Source organism: Xyrauchen texanus, chromosome 40 (assembly GCF_025860055.1).
Source record: "Xyrauchen texanus isolate HMW12.3.18 chromosome 40, RBS_HiC_50CHRs, whole genome shotgun sequence".
Lineage (NCBI taxonomy): Eukaryota > Metazoa > Chordata > Actinopteri > Cypriniformes > Catostomidae > Xyrauchen > Xyrauchen texanus.
The window spans coordinates 23,347,491-23,363,194 of NC_068315.1; the positions used below are offsets into that span (position 1 = coordinate 23,347,491).

Genomic DNA, 15,704 nt, shown 5'->3' on the forward strand with positions numbered 1-15,704 from the left:
TACGCAATAGGAGAGACCTCTCGAAAGGGAACAGGGATTTACAGGTTACATTAAACTTTACTGAGGGGTCTAATGCTTTTATTACACTTTTTCTTTTTTTTTTTTTTAAGGATTTGGCACTTCGGTGTAGAAAGCAGCTTGTGGGGTGTTTTGTTTTTTTTGTTTGAAATGCCATTCCCAGGTCATGTCAGTCTACTTGGGGTCTTGCATTTGGGGGCATTTAGGGGTTTTGCATCTATTTTAAACCCATTCATTCTCTTGTGTGCTCCTGTGTGTTCTCCCTGTAACCCTGTTCATGTTGTTCTGTGTGTTTGCAGAAGGTGTGTTGGGTCAGGGGATAAAGCTCTTAGACAGAGAGGTCCTATGCTGGATGTTTGTTTAGATTTGGAATAAAGCAGACTTGTTATGTTGCTTTTTTATATGGATCTTTGAATGTTTGTAGAAGTATTTGAATGTTTGAAGCTGAGGTGTGGTTGATAATCTGCAACAATAGAAGAGGTTTGTTCATTAGTTTCAGGTCACATTTAGTTAACCGCTTTTCCCGTGTGATTGACTATTTATTTAATTACAGTTTACATAAGGATACTGAATTGAGTTATAACAAATAGGGCCGGGTTGTATGACAAAAATCTTTTAATCACAGACAACGTATTAGTAATTTTAAAGCACAGTAACAGCATATATCATAATGTATTTATTTTACTTCATTTAAAGCGCATGCAGATTTTCACCAAACTTTATTACATCAATATTTTTTAGCAGTCCGGGACATACATCTATCACAAATGGATCAACAAAATGCCGAGATAGTGTCAAATTTTCCCCCAAAAATTAAAGATAATTAGAAAATAATAGAATATAATTTAAGTTTTTTATTTTTGATCTATCAATGAATAAAAAATATAGAACAGGATTCATTACTTCCACACTGAAATTTCATGAGATACAATTGGCTGTCAAACACATATTTAGCTACACACTTTTAGAGTCTTACAGAATTTTAGTTATGCACTCAATGACAATAACCAAATCATGCCGTTCATGTGTTATACTTGCTATAGTTTACTTCCACATTGCTTCTTCATCAAATAGCAATGTCAAATGAATCACTGAAACATCTGCGCCACCTTGAGTAAGAAACAATTTGTGTAATATGCATGTATGTATACATACATATGGAATACTGATAATTCACCACTGTTACACAAAAAAATCAATGTGATTATAGTAGTAATTTGTATGAATATAGTACTCATTTGTCTTGTAACAAACAAAGATATATATATATCCTATGATAGTAAACTTATATATATATGAAAAAAATAAAAAAGGATTTAAGAGAGCGCAAAAAAGCAACACTATTACATATCTTGGGTCTTTAATGACCTTATACTCTTCAGGTAAATAAGCAGTTATAAAAAAAAATAAGAATATATATATATATATATATATATATATATATATATATATATATATATATATACACACACACACACACACACACACACACACAATATTCAAAAGAGAAAAGTTAAGGAATACTAAAGACACTGTGTGGGCAGAATTCCAAAAAATGGATGAGGTGTACAGGGGGTGGAATGAGGTCCTGGGTCACTAAAGACCCTAGGTATGCATTGAAGGATTAATACCCATGTGATAATGCCTACTTTTGGATAATTCTGCAAATTAAATACTTTCATATAACATCCATGACATGGAAATGAGGGTAGACAATATATCTCTTTTAATTTTAAGTAAGCGTTTTTTGGTTAGGTAAAGTTTGTTTGCAGCGATGTTAGCATGTGGTGTCCGCATGCTTTGTGGTAAGATATTCAGACGGTTGGAAAATTAGGGTCCGGCAAAGCTGTGTCAGGGGCATGGCTCATGTTTGGGAATTGACCCTACAACCCCATAACTGTTAACCTGTTATCTCTAACACTGCTGCTGCTGCTGCTTGTGTCCGCATATGAGTCTCTGTGTCGTCTTTCTCTCTCTTCCCCGTCCCTCAGTTTTAGCAGGCTCTTCAGTTCATCCTCCAGCACAGCTGCAAAGAAACCGGATGCACCGGTTAACTTGAAGTACAACGCCCCCAACTTGCACGTCGTCCCTTCTGTAAAGCAGAGGAGCAGCACCCTCGCTCAGCTGCCCAGTGACAAATCCAAAGCCTTTGACTTCCTCAATGAGGAGTGAGTGACTTTATCCATGACCTCCGTTCCAAGCATTTTCTTTCAATACCAAAAAGTATACATAAAAATATTTTCAATTGCAATGAAAAATATAAGCCTATATTTATGTGTTAGGTTTTTTTAATGCTTATGAGAATATTGCATTTTTAACTTCGCAACACGCTAGTGGTAAACTGTTATGTTTACTTGAGTCTCCCGTGCACTTCCTGTGATGAAGGCTACTTGCAGGAAGTATTGGTTTGAGTTGCTGTCTATTTTGAGTGTTCCAGATAAGTCACCTGAGAGGTTCCATTTATGTCAGTTAGGATGATGCCTTGGAAAGAAGCTGCCGAGGTAGACATTAGACAGTAAGGTAGCTCACTAGGCTTGCAAAAAGGACCTGTTAACACAGTCTGTTAACTACTCTCTATCTCTCTGTTGGATGTCTGTTTGTTGTGCAGGGCCGAGGTAGAGACTGTAGTGTCACGTCGTGAGCAGAAGAAAGCTCAGTACAGGCAGGTTAAGGCCCATGTGCAGAAAGAGGATGGCAGGTTGCAAGCCTGTGGGTGGAGTTTACCACCAAAATACAAGGTAACATCTCTGACACCATATCCTTATCAGGCGCAACATAAAGCAACCAGCTATAAACCAGATCATCTGTCCAAAATCCCACTCCACCTGGCTTTATATTAAAAGTGATATATGGATTTTTGTGATAGAATTTAACAACTATAAGTCATTTGTAGTTAGATATGTGTGTCTGTCGTGCTATCAAATCATTGCTCTGTTTGTTTGAGTGGCCCAAAAAAGCAACATAAATTTAACCAGTGGTGTGAATGTGGGGGGAATTTCTGTCCTAAAACAGACAGGTGGAGTTTGGGAAGCGTGTTTGAATAGTCATTATTTTTGCAATTTCATATAGTGCTGTTATTAATGCAATACTTATACACTTCACTTTTAAATATCAAATATATTCTAATTTGGAAATGTTTGTGTAACTTGGTTATGAAACGGCGGGTGTAAGAAAGCAAAGTTCTCAAAGAAAAACTGGCTGTTTTGTTGTTTTAGTTTTCTATATGTAATTGGTAATTAAAAGTATTTTATTGTAAAGGCAGCCCTATTCTCTTTTGAAAGGTTGCCAATGGTGGACAAGCAGATGGTAAGGTAAAAAATCTGCCAGTACCCATCTACCTCCGACCTTTAGTTGAGAAAGATGCTTCTATGAAGGTGAGAGAAGTATTCTCAACTGCAGTTAGTATTATTGTTTCCAACACCAGTCTTTATCAGCATGTTGACGTTGTTTTTTGCATGTGTAGCTGTGGTGTGCTGCTGGAGTTAATCTGTCAGGTGGAAAGACACGTGATGGGGGCTCCATTGTGGGAGCGAGTGTGTTCTATAAAGATGTGACTGGAGGAGAGAGTGGCCCCCTCAGCCCCAGGCAAAGAAGAGGCTCTCAAAGCAGTCTGGACAGACTAGAGCAAGAACTAAATGTAAGAACCCCGTACCCCCCAGATATGATGGTGCGTTCAAGTCATGTCAGAATGATCATATTTACGAGTTGAACACCTGACCACAAATTCGTAATTACGAGTGGAAAACTCGCAACTTTCCGATTGCAGAATCGTGGCAGCGGGGCCTAGGTATCTCAGCGAGTATTGACGCTGACTACCACCCCTGGAGTTCGAATCCAGGGCGTGCTGAGTGACTCCAGCCAGCTCTCTTAAGCAACCAAATTGGCCAAATTAAGTTGTGTACACTCATTCAAGGTGCAAGGAAAGTTTTTAAAATCTTAAATACACCACTAATTCCAAAGCCACTAAATACATTTTATTTTGTGGAAAATGTTATATATGTTCTCCCAAAGAAAAAAAGAAAAGAAAAACAACTGATACAATGGTTACATTTTTACTGACGCATGCGATTTAAACTTGATTTTTAAAGGATTTCTCATTTTTATAACATCAGACAACCATATTTGTCAATGACCAAGGTAACGCAGCTTACTACATATGTGTGTGAAGTACAATAACTAAATATGCTGACAGAATGCCAATAAAATGATTCCATTGCCAATATACATGCAATTGAATCAGATAACATATAAGACTGTGCATATAATTTCACTCACTGTCTGCCAGAAGTAGATGAGGTTTGAGGGTCATTCGGTACTGCTACTGGTATTGGTTAGATATTGGGCTTTTTTCTACAATTTTAGAGAATATCAGTACTCCTTAATAAATCGGTATCAATGCATGCCTTTTCCGTATTATACTAGACCTGTGTTGTTATTATATTGGACCTTTAAACTTGAGTAAGTTTAACATATGACATTAAGCTTGAGAGTGTGAATGTATTCAGGATCAGGAGAAGGAACTGAGGCACCAGGACGAACTCTCAAGCCTGGTGTGGATCTGCACCACCACACACGCCACCTCTAAAGTCATTGTCATTGACGCAAACCAGCCTGGAAACATCCTGGAAAACATTTTTGTGTGCAACTCTCACGTGCTTTGCATCGCCAGTGTGCCAGGTCAGAATATACCAATGCAACTCTAGTGAGATCTTATTACATTCTTCAGTGCCATCATAACTGGAAAGATAAAATGCAATTAAATGACTTTTATAGATTATTATTATAATCTGCTGCATTGTTGATTTTAACAGGTTCTGTGTGTTGTGTCTGGCTGGTGTGCATGTTTTTTTTTCTCAACATCAGGTGCCTCTGAGACAGATTACCCTGCTGGAGAGGAAGTTGTTTCAGAAAGTGAGGCCAGTCAGGGTGAAGGGGCTTCTAAAGTCAACAGTACAGCTAACAGCTGCTCCACTTGCTCTGATGGAGGTCTGGATGGTATTACTGTTGTGGGCTGCTCTACAGAAGGGCCTGTGGCTATCCCTCAAACTGTCTGCACTAACGCCATAGAATCCACAGACTCAGGTAATGCAGACTCTAACCCTCCTTTCCATTCAAATGACAGTAGTAGATGTAATTTATTGGTGCTATTTACTTATAGTTCACAGACATAATAACATGCAGGACAGAGAAGTGTTTTATTGCAAAGGGTGGTGTTCACTAGTGGTTATCTGGACTTGCAACCAAACGTTTGCAGGTTTGAGGGGCCTGGAGCTTGTCACCAATGAATCCTTTAATCAGTTCCTGATGGATAACATGTACCACCCTATATTTTTCCTTTGTGAATATCCTGTTTCACACTGTAATATGTCAGATTACAGAAGTAAAATGGCTTGTGAACTGCATTCCATGTTGTCTTTAACACCCTTAATTTGGGAAGAATTAAATCTTCCTGGTCCGTGCAGATGAGGTTTTGGGAGGGCACAGACAGGCTGCAGTAACAGCCGCAGAAGAAGCTCTGGAGGCCACAGAGAGCAGCAGCAATACACCTGCAGATGAGAGCCAGCCTGGGATCTACACAGAACACATCTTCACTGACCCGCTAGGAGTACAAAAGACCCCACCAACCTACACACAGAGGTGTGTACCAGTCATATGTGACACCGTAGACTTCAGAGCAGACATGTTTTGAAATAGCAATTCATGTCACTTGATTTAAAGTGAAACTTGATCTATTCAGATGTTTGTGAGTTTAATGTCATAGTTCTGACTGCAATAGGGAGTGTGATCTGGTGAAGGATGGAGTGAGCTCAGTGCCTGAGGAGCAGGACCTCATGAGAGAGGAGGCTAGCAAGATGAGCAGCATCCTGCCCACCATGTGGTTGGGGGCCCAGAATGGCTGGTAAGTGGCCTTCCAAACAGACAGTTAATATTTCCACCATTAATCGGCTACATTTAACATTTGTGTAGAATTGTATAAAGCTCACAGTAGTGATGCCTTTTTTTGTTTAATAGACATGTGGGAACCTTAAATTAAATTGTGTAATATCAGCGCTACTAGTGGCATCAAATAGAATTTCAAAAATAAAGTTCTTTCGTAATCTCTGATTACCTATAAACAAATAGGCCCTAATAAATAAAAGGTGATAAACGTTTAATGTTGTAATGAACAAGACCACTATAACATTTACACACCGTATAGAAAGTGAGGCAGAGGAATCGGGTGGTAAAAATAACAACGCCAGATTGAACGGCAGCTGGGTGTGCGCAGTGCTTGAGGTAGTTTGGTTTTACTGGTAACTAATAAACGTAATAACAGCGGCGTTTCTGAACATTTTGGTGCTCTAGGCGAGATTGCCATTGTTGGCAGCAGTGTATTAGTGTGTTAGCGATTTGCACGGCGATCCCGTTGTTGCCACTCCTGTTTACCAGAGCGATCTCATCATTGGTGGTGTGTGTGTCCTCCCCTTGTAAATGTAATGCCAGTGTCCACTCTGGTTTTACTCCGTTCTCTGCCTCTACGTCTTTTAGCATGTCTTTAGAATTTTGGCTTTAACATCTGTAGGTGAAGCTAAATTTATATTCCTCTGTACACGTCTGCCATGGTTTTTCATTTTTCCCTGGCTGAACAAGTAGCCATGCCCCAAACTCATGCTATAGGTTGAGCTAGTGAAGCTGCATACACACTGCCAGCGACTTTGTCGCTGCAGGTCGCCAGTGGCTGGCGGTGAAGTCGCTAGTTGGCGTTCCCACTACTTGTTGCCTAGTAACGTTTATAAATGACATTCACGGATGTCATTCCATTGCTCTTGACAGCAAATCGCTTTTCTTGGCACTAAAAGCAAACATTTTGGAGGGAAAAGACTAAATATAAATGGAATCAGTAAATAAAATGCTTTAAATCAAAGATGAATGAGAAACAAGGCGTGCACTTTGCCATAGCAGCTGTTTATCTGCGGCGAAAACGCAAACGCCGGTCTGTTTGGGTCCACAAAACCATTAAATCTCGGAGTCAGCACAGCGAGTACCACCGGCTGGTGCAAGAGCTGCAGCTGGATATACCATATCCATATCATAGAGCACTGGAAAATTGCTAACAGCAAGAATTAGCCTTTCATCCATCTTCCCGTTACTGCAGGAGCTGAGAGAGAGAGAGAGAGAGAGAGAGAGAGAAAGGATCACGTGAGCTCTCCCGTCTTCTCTCCTATTGGCTGTTGCTTCCGTTAGTCACTCTTCATTTGAATAAAGTTGAACTTGTCTCAACTTTGTCGCGTCGCTGGACACGCCCACATCTAGTCGCCAACGGTCGCGACAACTCGTGTCATCGGAAGTCGCTGTGCTCTCATTGAAAATGAATGGGATGGAGTCGCTGTCGCGCGCGATGTCGCTGGCAGTGTGTACGCAGTTTAAGGGATGGGTGGAGCTGATCAGGCCACTCAAATTATAAACATCAATGTTTTGATAGTGCCTGGGAGGCTCTGTGTTTATACATTTGGGAGAGGTAAGCCCACAAATGGTTTACTTTTAGTTGCCAGTGAAAAATAAATTGGGATTGTAGAACATATTTGACATCAAAAAGTTACTTCACCTTTAAATGGATATTTGTTCATTTGTTCCTCATGCTATGTTTCAGCGTGTATGTGCACTCTTCTGTGGCACAGTGGAGGAAGTGCCTTCACTCTATCAAGTTAAAGGATTCCATCCTGGGGATTGTGTAAGGACACAAGCATCATTTACTGTAGATACATTAACAATAAGCTGGGCATTTTAATGATTTTAATGGCCTTTTTATTTGGCTACATTTCCTAAAGAGCATGCAGTTAGACTAATTTAAAGATCCTTCAGGTCTGCACAGTCAAAATAACATTAAAATTGCAATATAAAATTATATCAAAACAACTGCTACATTATTATATAAGACTAAAATGCGGCACAGAATCACAGAAAAGAAAGAGATGACATAGTTTTTACCAGATTTTGTACCATAATATTTTAAGCCGTATCGCCCAGCCCTATATTTACATAATCATAAACTCATGTTCTTACTTCAAAGACAGCTGCTCATTACACTTTCTCTCTCGTCCTTTTCTATAAAGTCATGTGAAAGGACGTGTTCTGGTAGCCTTGGCAGATGGTACACTTGCAATCTTCCACAGAGGTGTTGGTAAGAGCCAATTCAATGCCATAGATATGTGAAAACCATATCTAAAACAAATTGGATAACACTGATTTCTCTCCCTTGATATGCATGCTATACAGGCCACACTATACCAGAGGAAGTGCTGTTACAATAACAGATATTTGTGTTGTTACAGATGGCCAATGGGATTTAACCAATTACCACCTGTTAGATCTGGGCCGACCACATCACTCAATCCGCTGTATGACTGTAGTGCATGACAAGGTCTGGTGTGGCTACAGGAACAAGATCTTTGTGGTTCTGCCCAAAGCCATGAAGATAGAGGTATGAATGCTAGAGGAACACCTTTCTATTGTATTTTGTGCTAAATTTATTTTTTTCTAAATGCTGCTGAATTTGTGATAGATTTGTATAAAATATTTGTAGCGTAATTACATTAAATATTTGTAGCGCAAAGAGAGGCCACTGTCAAAATGCAAATAATAAAACAAATAGTTCAGATTCAAAAATCTGATTTTATCTGACTGCACGCTCTGAGCCATTGTAAAAAAAAAAAGAAAAAAGCTGATATAGGCATGCATGTGCATCAAATTAATTTTATATTATATATTTATGCACTATACTTTCATTCCCCATGTATAGAAGTCCTTTGATGCCCACCCTCGTAAGGAAAGCCAGGTGAGACAGCTGGCATGGGATGGAGATGGCATCTGGGTGTCTATCCGTCTGGACTCCACCCTCAGACTGTTTCACGCGCACACATACCAGCATCTGCAGGATGTAGACATTGAGCCCTACGTCAGCAAGATGCTGGGTGAGGATTGACTCTACTGTATGACTTCACAGCATTCAAGTCACAGCATTCAACACTGACTGTCTAAATAATGTTATTGTATGTGTCTCAGGCACTGGTAAGCTGGGCTTCTCCTTCGTGAGGATCACCGCTCTGATGGTGTCATGTAACCGCCTATGGGTCGGAACAGGAAATGGAGTCATAATTTCCATCCCTCTATCAGAGCGTACGTCAATTTGTTTTAATATAGTGTGTCTAGTCATGTTATCAGTAGACCGTTATTTTTCTGTGGAACACAAAAAGAGAATTATGGAAGAATCTTTACACAGATCTTTTCAAACAGTGAACGTTCATAGTGACCATGGTCCATGTGTCAAGCTTCAAGAAAGACAAAAAACTCCATACTATTTGTGCCCTATATTCCAAGTCTTCTGAAGCGTATGATAGCTTTGTGTGCAGAACAGACAAAAATTATGAACAAGATTATTCAAAAATTCAAAATTTGTTATGTCCCATGAAATAAATAAAAGCATGCTGGTATGGAACAATATGATGGTTAGTAAATTATGACAGAATGAAAACATTTTGGCTTACGAATTCCTGTAGTGTTTGCTAATGCTGTGGCTAAAAACTTATTTTCTCCTTCACCCAACAGCATGCAAAGTTACAGAAGGATCATCAAATCGTCCAGGCAGTGCGATCCGCGTCTACGGTGATGAGAACAGTGATAAAGTCACGGCGGGCACCTTTGTACCTTTCTGCACCATGGCACATGCTCAGCTCTGTTTCCACGGACACAGGGATGCAGTCAAGTTCTTCACTGCCGTCCCAGGTAGCCTACAGTGTTCCCACGGATCCTTAAAATTTCTTAAATTTAAGGTCATAAAATGTCTTAAATATATTATTTGGTCTAATAAGAGTCTTAATTATCATTTGCAGAGGTCTGATGAAAGATAGGAGTTGCGATCTAGCCTAATTTGATTGCAAAAGGCTGTGATTTAGTTAAATAATTACATAGTCTGCATGTGCTGCATGCTTTAAAGTGAAGATGTGGTACTTTTGCAGATTCTCCAAGCACACGGTGGGCTCGTGATTCCAAATTTCTTTACATTCTCAGAGCAGTTCACAATCAGTGTGTACTGCACATTTATGACAAGCGATTGCTGATGATCTACTGTTGATGAATTACTGCTAATATTTGTTATTTGACAGTGTCATAAAATGTAAACTGCATAGTGTTTATATTGTAATACACTTTAAATGATTGTAAGAGTAAATATTTTTATGTCCCATAATACTGTATTTGAGTGAGCAGCTGTGAACAGACATTTCAAAATTAGAGTCTTCCGTGTATGTTAGGCTTGTTTATTGTTAAAATCCCTTGTTATGCCCCAGATATTTTTATTCTGGTTGCACAGTTAACAAAATCTGGGATTTCATTCAATTTGGACAATTTGGACTCTTGTCTGGGCTGCCCCATCACTGGAAGGAAATAATTGTATTCATAGTTTGATTTTAAACACTTATTGGCTGATTAATCTGTTATCTCCTTACTTCAAAAACCTTATTGCTGATATACACCGATCAGCCACAACATTAAAACCACCTGCATAATATTGTGTAGGTCCCCCTAGTGCTGCCACATCAGCGCAACCCACATCTCAGAATAGCATTCAGAATAGCATTCTGAGATGTGTGCTGCACTGTCTCACTTGTCTCTTACTGTGCCTATTGTCCTGTTCCTGTTAGTAATTATTGTACTCTCCCATACTTTCTGCACACGTTTGCACATGCACTTCATGTAGAAATATTTAGTCTGTGTAGTCTCATGTGTTTCTGTGTTTGTCTTATGTTGTTTTATGTAGCACCATGGTCCTGGAGGAATGTTGTCTTGTTTAGCTGTGTACCACTTGACTTGAGATGATATTCTTCTCACCACAGTTGTACAGAGCAGTTATCTGAGTTACCGTAGACTTTGTCAGTTCGAATCAGTTTGGCCATTCTCTGTTGACTTCTCTCAACAACAAAGCATTTCCATCCTCACAACTGCTACTCACTGGATGTTTTTTGGCACCATTCGGAGTAAATTCAAGAGGCGGTTGTGTGTGAAAATCCAGGAGATCAGCAGCTACAGAAATACTCAAACCTGCCAATCTGACACCAATAATCATGCCATGGTAGAAATCACTGAGATCACAATATTTCCCCATTATGATGGTTGATGTGAACATTAACTGAAGCTCCTGACACGTATTTGCTTGATTTTATGCACTGCTGCCACATGATTGGCTGATTAGGTAATTGCATGGATGATTGTTGGTGTCAGATGGGCTGGTTTGAGTATTTCTGTAACTGCTGATCTCCTGGGATTTTCTAGAATTTACTCCGAATGGTGCCAAAAACAAAAAACATCCAGTGAGTGGCAGTTCTGTGGACAGAAATGCCTTGTTGATGAGAGAGGTCAACAGAGAATGGCCAGACTGGTTCGAACTGACAAATCTACGGTAACTCCGATAACTGCTCTGTACAATTGTGGTGAGAAGAATATCATCTCAGAATGATATTCTGAGTATGGGTTGGCACTGTTTTGGCGGCACCTACACAATATTAGGCAGGTGATTTTAATGTTATGGCTGATCGGTGTATACTGTACAGTATATCAGTAAGATCCAATAACAGTCTCTAATTCAGATGTATTGATATATTGGTACATAAACCAATTTTGAGATTGTGTGGGTTTATTCTGGTATCATATATTCATTTTATTTGGAAAGATACTGAAAAGTTCTTAAAGTCTTACATTTTATTTAAAAAAACGTGCCACAACCCTGGACTAACCTATGAATAATTAATTGACCATGAGCCTCCTGGAGTCCTCATCATATCTGGGAATTTGAAAATTAGTTAATTAAATAAATTGCAATTAGTATAATCTCAATACATTTAAAAAAAAAAATAATAATTCACAGAAACCCATTGGTCAAAAGATATAGAAACCTTGGTTTTTATAAGCTGCTTTGTTTTTTTCCTGTATTGCAGGGCAGGTGGTTCCATCTGCAGGCTCAGGGGGTGAGGCTGGCACTGACAAGTCTTCAGAGTCACCCATGCCAGAATTGGTCAAGTCTGTCCTAGTCATGAGTGGAGGGGAGGGTTACATTGACTTCAGGATGGGTGAGAGTCAAGTGTGCTTCTTGGTGCCCACATTTATATTCACACTGCTATCTTTAAAGCCTGAGTACTGACACATGTTCCTTTCTCCTTCATATTAAAGGGGATGAGGGAGGGGACACAGAAGATTTGGCTGAACCCACATTGAAGCTGCAGCCCTTCCTGGCCAAAGCTGAACGTAGTCACCTAATCGTGTGGCAGGTCATGGCTAATGAGGAGTGACTTTTTATTTCACTTCATTTTGGCTTTTGCTACATTCAAAAGAAGCTCACCCCACTTCAGACTCTTGACATTTATATTTCCATAATTTTTTCCTGACCTTTTTCATTCAGCTTTATTTAAGATATTTGATGCCTTGGCTTATAGTATTTCTGTTAAAACAATCACTGTTACCATTAGAAATATGTTCAGCTAATAATTCTCTTTGTTTGTCTATACTTTATGAATGAAGGGTTACTGAAGTTCTTTGCTCATCGTTTTTGGCAATACAAACTGCTCTGACTCTTTTACTCTAGTTCAAACAGATTTGTTTGTCTGTTGGAATGGAAATAACAGATACAGATTTCAGTATTCCCATTCTTGCAATATTTCTTAGGATGGCAGGTGAAAGCAAAACGGTTAACTGTGGCCACAGTGTACAATGCACTACATCATGTCTTGATGAGCTTTTGTGTGCTGTGTCAATTAAACTGTTTGTGGGGAAGGAAAGTATAAGCAAGTGAAAGACAATTTGCACAAAGCGCTTTCTTAGTCCTTATATCAGTCACACTGACTTCATTTAGATGTGTAGGATTTTTGAAAATACTATGAGTGTAGATGCAATACTCTCAATGTGTGGACTTTTATATCAATTGAATGTTTCACATTTACCAAAGGATACAGGAAAAAAAAAAAAAAGGTTTGATAACCCCATTTATGGACTTTAGACAAAAATGTAAAACCTAAAGGATCTAAAAAATATTTTTATCAAAGTCAGAGGCATATCACACTCCCTTTATTATGCAGTTCTTCCGTGATCATGTACCAGTCAGAAACATCACTTTTTTAACACTAGAACAGTTTTCCAAGAAACGGTACTCCTTTGACTTGGTGTGTGGATAAACATGCAGAGGTAAAAGCATATTTTTATTACGCTTTTGTACATTTGTCTTTTTAGACTTTAATCTCTAATCACAGGCCTTCGTGCTCCACCAACAGTCCGCCAGTGTGCTGATGCTCACCGCTGTTCTGCTTGCATTCGAGCTGAGGCGCACTGGAGGTGCAGTGATTCGTTTGCAGATGTTCTCTCCTCTCCACGAGAGCAGAGACGGCTTCATATTGCAAACAAGCCATTGCAGTATTTATTTTTATGAATGAGCCTTTGCAATTCAGAATGTAACTTTGTACATTGAATATAAATATATAAAAATACAAACATGTAAATGAAATGTTGACTGTTTAATTTCTTAATGGCAATTGTTAATGTAAATCACTTCTTGGTGGTTGATTTTGAATGAATCAATCTGAATAACTGACTTCTGAAATGTTCTTTTACTGAGCTGCGTGTGTGCGCGTGTGTGTGTTTAGATGAATGTGTTTTGTACAGCATTTTGTAGGTGGGTGCAACAGGATTACTAGACTGTCCCATAATCCTAAAGTTGTCTGATTGCTCACGATGGCTTGTGTCCCTTCATTGTGTTTATCATTTCCTCCTCTATATTTTAGCCTTGTACTTTTTTTTTAAAGTCCATTAAACAATGAAGTGTTTTTAGTATTGTTGTTAATGCAATATTGTAAGACAACAGTGATGCACTTTTAAGTACATTAGATAAAGTTTGTCCATGCAACTTGGACAAAACAAATTAGAAAAAAAAATTAAAAATAAGACACCATTAATAAAACAAGTAATGCTTAAACATCTCCAAGCAAACCTTCACATTTTATGGTTTGTTTTATTACATTTGAGGTCCAAAAATACAGTATCCCCAAAAATTGCTTGGACACTTAAACCACAACTGTATAATTGTCATTGCATTATACAGTTGAAGTCAGAAGTTTACATACACTTAGGATGAAGTCTTGAGGATTAACTTTTTATTTTATAACCACTCCACAGATTCAGTATTAGCAAACTAGTTTTGGCAAGTTGATTAAGGACATCTAATTTGTGCATGAAACAAGTCATTTTTACAGACATTCACTTTAACTGACTATCACAATTCCAGTGGATCAGATGTTTACCTACACCAAGTTAACTGTGCCTTTAAGCAGCTTGGAAAATTCCAGAAAATTATTTCAATCCTTTAGACATGTGTACCCGTGGATCTTTGCTTGACATCATGGAAAAATCAAAAGAAATCAGCCAAGACCTCAGAAACAATTGTGGACCTCCACAAGTTTGGTTCATCCTTGGGTGCAATTTCCAGATGCCTGAAGGTACCACGTTCATCTGTACAAACAACTCCGCAAGTATAAACACATTGGGTCCACGCAGTCATCATACCCCTCAGGAAGGAGACGCATTCTGTCTGCTAGAGATGAATGTAGTTTGGTGCGAAAAGTGCAAATCAATCCCAGAACAACAGCAAAGGACCTTGTGAAGATGCTGGAGGAAACTGGTAGACTGTGGCGGCCAAAAGTTTGGAATATTCAGATTTTGCTGTTTTGGAAGGAAATTGGTACTTTAAGTCACCAAAGTGGCATTCAACTGATCAAAAAGTATAGTCGGGACATTACTGATGTAAAACAGCAACATCACTTTTTTGAAAAATGTCATTTTTGATCAAATCTAGAAAGGCTCTATTTCCAGCAGCCATCACTCCCAACACCTTATCCTTGAGTAATAATGCTAAATTGATATTTTGATACTAGAAATTCACTTGCCATTATATCAAACACAGTTTAAAGCTGTTTGGTTTATTAAATGAAGCTTAACAATGCAACTGGTCTTAAGGTCAATATTAGAAACTCGTCAGTCAATCATTGTTTTGAGGAATGAAGGCTATACAATGGTAGAACTTGCCAAAAAAATTAAGATTTCATGCAAAGGTGTAACTACAGTCTTCAAAGACAAATGACAACTGGCTCTACCGTGAAGCATGGGGGTGGCATCATCATGTTGTGGGGGTGCTTTGCTGCAGGAGGGACTGGTGCACTTCACAAAATAGATGGCATCATGAGGAAGGAAAAGTATGTGGAAATATTGAAGCAACATCTCAAGACATCTGCCAGGAAGTTAAATCTCTGTCACAAAAGGGTCTTCCAAATGGACAATGACCCCAAGCATACCTCCAAAGTTGTGGCAAAATGTCTTAAGAACAACAAAGTCAAGGTACTGGAGTGGCCATCAGAAAGCCCTGACCTCAATTCGACAGAATATTTGTGGGCAGAACTGAAAAAGTGTGTGCGAGCAAGGAGGCCTACACACCTGACTTGGTTCCACCAGTTCTGTCTTGAGGAACTTATTGTGAGAAGCTTGTGGAAGGATACCCAAAATCTTTGACCCAAGTTAAACTATTTAAAGGCAATTCTACCAAATACTAACAAAGTGCATGTAAACTTCTGACCCACTGGGAATGTGATGAAAGAAATAAAAGCTGAACATATTTG

At 38.9% G+C, this 15,704-nt stretch overlaps 1 protein-coding gene across 4 annotated transcripts in view; it reads left to right on the forward strand.

Annotated features, from left to right (window-relative positions):
* LOC127633490 (C-Jun-amino-terminal kinase-interacting protein 4-like) overlaps positions 1-13,852 on the forward strand; it is a 61,548-nt gene extending 47,696 nt beyond the window's left edge. For all 4 annotated transcript variants that reach the window (XM_052112635.1, XM_052112636.1, XM_052112637.1 and 1 more), the window contains 16 exons: positions 2,010-2,186; positions 2,627-2,756; positions 3,300-3,392; positions 3,482-3,655; positions 4,524-4,695; positions 4,882-5,100; positions 5,481-5,655; positions 5,795-5,917; positions 7,649-7,729; positions 8,112-8,179; positions 8,331-8,479; positions 8,798-8,969; positions 9,061-9,174; positions 9,604-9,780; positions 11,988-12,119; positions 12,220-13,852. In XM_052112635.1, coding sequence (XP_051968595.1) covers positions 2,010-2,186; positions 2,627-2,756; positions 3,300-3,392; positions 3,482-3,655; positions 4,524-4,695; positions 4,882-5,100; positions 5,481-5,655; positions 5,795-5,917; positions 7,649-7,729; positions 8,112-8,179; positions 8,331-8,479; positions 8,798-8,969; positions 9,061-9,174; positions 9,604-9,780; positions 11,988-12,119; positions 12,220-12,338 — 2,275 coding nt within the window. In that variant the 3' untranslated portion in view covers positions 12,339-13,852. The remainder of the gene's footprint in view (positions 1-2,009; positions 2,187-2,626; positions 2,757-3,299; positions 3,393-3,481; positions 3,656-4,523; positions 4,696-4,881; positions 5,101-5,480; positions 5,656-5,794; positions 5,918-7,648; positions 7,730-8,111; positions 8,180-8,330; positions 8,480-8,797; positions 8,970-9,060; positions 9,175-9,603; positions 9,781-11,987; positions 12,120-12,219) is intronic.
* The last annotated feature ends 1,852 nt before the right edge of the window (positions 13,853-15,704 follow it).